General features: G+C 36.5%; 1 protein-coding gene across 1 annotated transcript in view; it reads left to right on the forward strand.

The window, feature by feature from the left end:
• The window catches only part of ATP11B (ATPase phospholipid transporting 11B (putative)), a 122,190-nt gene that overhangs the window by 62,599 nt on the left and 55,230 nt on the right, over positions 1-4,361 (forward strand). Inside the window, exons 12-13 of the mRNA XM_023519262.1 lie at positions 3,085-3,327; positions 3,891-4,066. Coding sequence (XP_023375030.1) covers positions 3,085-3,327; positions 3,891-4,066 — 419 coding nt within the window. The remainder of the gene's footprint in view (positions 1-3,084; positions 3,328-3,890; positions 4,067-4,361) is intronic.

The following is a 4,361-nucleotide window of genomic DNA, read 5'->3' on the forward strand; positions in this document are numbered from 1 at the left end:
GCTCAAGCGAGTCTCTTGCCTCAGCCTCCCAAGTAGCTGGGACCACAGGCGCCCGCCACAATGCCCGGCTATTTTTGGTTGCAGCTGTCGTTGTTGTTTGTGGGCCCCAACTGGATTCGAACCTGCCACCTTGGGTGTACATGGCTGGCACCTTAGCCACTTGAGCCACAGGCACCAAGCCTCATTTGTTTATTTTTATATTCTACTTTCTGGGAGAATTCTACAACTTTATCTTTCTTCTAATTTCTTTTATTTCTGCTATAATATTTTTAATTTCTGAATAATCTTTTTTAATTGTCTCATTCTTTTTTCTTGAATGTATCTGTTCTTTTACCTCTCTATGGATATTAGAGACCATTTATTTGCATTAGCTTTGTTTGTTCCTAGTTTTTTTCCGAACAGGTGGTTCTGCTGTAATGTTACATACACATTCCTAAAAATCACTTCACTGTGTAGAATTGCTTAGTAAAATCCACAGGGATTATCAAAGAATGGGATTAGAAGTACAATGTAAGAACTTCATCAGTAGCACAGTAAAAAAAGACAGGAACCTAATAAAAACAGCACTTACTAAATTGTTAAGAAATATATAAATACTATAATAAATATGGCACTGATCTTGAAAAGACCTGAAGTTTGCTTGTGGAAAGTAGGTATCAGAGATCTCAACATACGTGATATTGTGAAGTATTAGAAAGGTTATCTGAAATCAGAAGGAAAATCGTAATACCAGATGTGGATGAGTGTGCCTCACGACATATGATGAACTGAAGTAGCTAGGAATTGAGCTTTGTGCATTTCATGTATTTTTATATAGCTCATATGTAGTTTTTCTGCATTCATTTAGCATTTCTTACAGACAAAATTGTGCTCAAATTGTTTCCTGATATAGTAGTTACATTAGAATAAATTTGTGTTTTCAAAGCAGCGTTACAGCAGAACTGATTGTAATTTGTTTTATTTATTTATTTATATAGCAACCTCCAACTCTTGGGCATAAGCGATTCTCTTGCCTCAGCCTCCCAAGTAGCTGGGACTACACGTGCTGGCCATAATGCCTGGCTAATTTTCTTTTGGTTGTAGTTGTCATTGTTGTTTGGCAGGCCCAGGCTGGATTTAAACCTGCCAGCTCTGGTGTATGTGGCTGGCTCCTTAGCTGCTTGAGCTACAGGTGCCAAGTCTGTAATTTGTTTTAGACTCTGCCTTTCATGTAAGGAGCAGTTGTCGGATGAATGCTAAACATTGGCTATCCTTTCAGATTCAAAAGTGAGGCGCTAAAAATGCTTATTTGGAGCTGTTGATTCAGTGAGCTTCTCCTTAAAGTCATGGGTTGACAGGCCCAGCTGTTTTTTGAGGTATTCAATAAACATTGTTATCTGTTGGCATTTCCTCACTTTCCCCAGAGAGAAATACTACAGGTAATAATAATTCTGCTGCTTTTGATTGCTAGAGCTGGCCAGTGAAAGTCTCTATAGTGCAGTGAGTGCCTTACCTCTGCTTTCAGCTGTTTATGCACAGTCCACATTCTCTCTGCTTCAGCCTCCTTAGGGAATAAACCTCGCGGTTACTCCAGTAGATTAGGGGCATTCTCAACTTTGCGAATTATAAAGGGGGTTCAGGATTTAAACTGCTCCTGACACCTCTTATTTTCGGCTCCATCCCATACTCCCACATTCAGGGGTAGCTGGTACATCTGCTTCCCAAGAGTTTTTGGTAGTAGGTTTTCTCATAGGTAGATTTCACAGCCTAAGCTCTGATGAATCATTCACCACTCATTAATTTTTCTATCTTCCAAACTTGTGTCAAATCTCTCTTCTCATGTTGCCTTTTTTTACCATTATTTTTGTTCTTTTTAAAATTTCCTTATTGTCATTATGATGAAGTTTCTAGAGGAGCAGAGATAATTGCATGAGTTCAACCTGTCATGTTTCACTAGAAGTTGATCCATTTTTTAGTAGCATTTAGGAGGCTTTAATAATTTATGTTAAATATTAATTTATGTCACATTTCTTTAATTATGTATCACAGATTCAGGACCTAAATCTATAGCCCAATTTTTCCTTCCTAAACAGATTTTTTTCCACTGTATCTTTGAATTTTACTGGATGCTTTTACTGTGTTTATCAAGATATTTAATTAATAGAATAAAGGGCAAGTACCATTTTATTAATTTGATGGATTTCATTGATTTTCTTTTTTTTTAATGTTGACTCAATCTTGCATTCCTGGAATAAACCTCTCATACACTCATGGTATATAATCCTTTTTATATGTTTTTATTTTCAGTTTGCATCTAATTCATAAGGGATATTCGCCTATAGTTTGTTTTCTTGTGATATCTATCTCCATAATTAAAAGACTTCTTTCTCAAATTACAGTTGCAATAATCATATTGTCTCTTTTTCTCTATAATCTTCTTTGGGTCAAGACTTAGCTATTACATTCTTCTCTTCACGGGTATACTTTCTTTTAAAGTAAATTTTCTGCAATTAATCTCCAAAGGTAATAAGATAATTTGCCTTATCTAGTTTTTAAAAATACATTTTTTTTTATTTTTAACATTCATTCTTTCTACTGATTTTGTTTCCTGCCCTAAGTTTCAATTTCCTCTGTCTTTTTTAGACAACTTCTTACATTGCCATCATTTTGTGTTCCTGTTCCCAGCCCTGTACTATTTCTCCTGGCCTAGATGCCCTTTCACATTCCATGTTCTTATTAAGCATCCTTTCTACCTTTATTTCAAAGATAATCCTAGAGTACTACTACTTAAAAAGACCTTAGCCAAGAAATAGAAAAGAAGTACCACATTGTCAGTCTCCTGTACAGATAAACATGCATCTGAAGATGCCACAAACTTCCAAGTGTGTGTAGATTTGAGACATTTGGTATTACCTTGGTTTGTTTTCCTAGCATCTTTATTATCCAACTGTGGTTGGATTATAATAATCTCAGCATTGGTATATCAGTGTTAATAGGTAAACTTGACTTTGGTGACAGGATAAGGGTTTTTGGTTTGGGGGGGAGTTTTTTCTTTAACATAGGATCATATACACTTAAGTTTATTTTCTTTTGTTTCCTGTCTAGGTGGAGTATGTGTTTACAGATAAAACTGGTACACTGACAGAAAATGAGATGCAGTTTCGGGAATGTTCAATTAATGGCATGAAATACCAAGAAATCAATGGTAGACTTGTGCCGGAAGGACCAACACCAGATTCTTCAGAAGGAAATTTAACTTATCTTAGTAGTTTATCCCATCTTAACAACTTATCTCATCTTACATCCAGTTCCTCTTTTCGGACAAGTCCTGAAAATGAAACTGAACTAGTAAGCAATTTTTTATTAATAAATCAGGAATTCATGTGAAGTAGTTCTATTCTGTGGCTAATAGGTTGTAGGGAAAAAAAGTTTTAAGTGTCAACAGAGCAAAAACTATATATTTGAAATGTGTATCTTTGATTCAAGGCTACAAAATATCCTAAGAATTTGTAGTTATAGCCTAGTTTAACTTATTATATAATATGTATCTGCTTTAGCTCTTTAAGCATTTAAATGGAACGGAGTTAAGAAAAGCCCTTTCTGCCTTGAGATGAATAAGACTTTATTAAAAAATAGAGCTTACATAGATTTAATATTTTGGGGGCCCTCACTACTTTCACAAAAGCATATTCCCCTTTCCTTAGAATTTGGTTATGCCTCCTAAAAGATGCTGATGTGTTGAAGATCCTAAGCAAATGTAATTTTACTTTTTGATCTCAGAAGCAACCAACTGTTAATCAGGAATCAAGGTTGTAGCATTCTTGTTCTAGATTTTAGAATTCTGTTTCTGATTTCCTAAGTGAGATTTCAGAATGGCATTTTACTCATGAATACTAACTATGTTCCTACAGATTAAAGAACATGATCTCTTCTTTAAAGCAGTCAGTCTGTGTCACACTGTGCAGATTAGCAATGCTCACACAGATTGCGTCGGGGATGGGCCCTGGCAGTCCAACCTGACACCCTCTAGTTTGGAGTACTATGCATCTTCCCCAGATGAAAAAGCTCTAGTAGAAGCTGCTGCAAGGTAACATAGCCTGATTTCCATACCTTCAGAAAAATACCTTTTAAATATCTAATATTTCTTGTATTCTATATACAAGAAAGTCAAGGCCAGGCATGGTGGCTCATGCCTGTAATCCCAGCACTCTGGGAGGCTGAATCACCTGAGCTCATGAGTTCAAGACCAGCCTGAACCGGAGTGAGACCTCATCTCTAAAAATATCCGGTGTTGTGGCAGGCGCCTGTGGTCCCAGCTACTTGGGAGGTTGAGGCAAGAGAATCACTTGAGCCCAAGAGTTTGAGGTTGCTGTGAGCTGTGA

The sequence above is a fragment of the Otolemur garnettii genome, unplaced genomic scaffold, assembly GCF_000181295.1.
Source record: "Otolemur garnettii isolate 467f Iridium unplaced genomic scaffold, OtoGar3 scaffold00166, whole genome shotgun sequence".
In the NCBI taxonomy this organism is placed as follows: domain Eukaryota; kingdom Metazoa; phylum Chordata; class Mammalia; order Primates; family Galagidae; genus Otolemur; species Otolemur garnettii.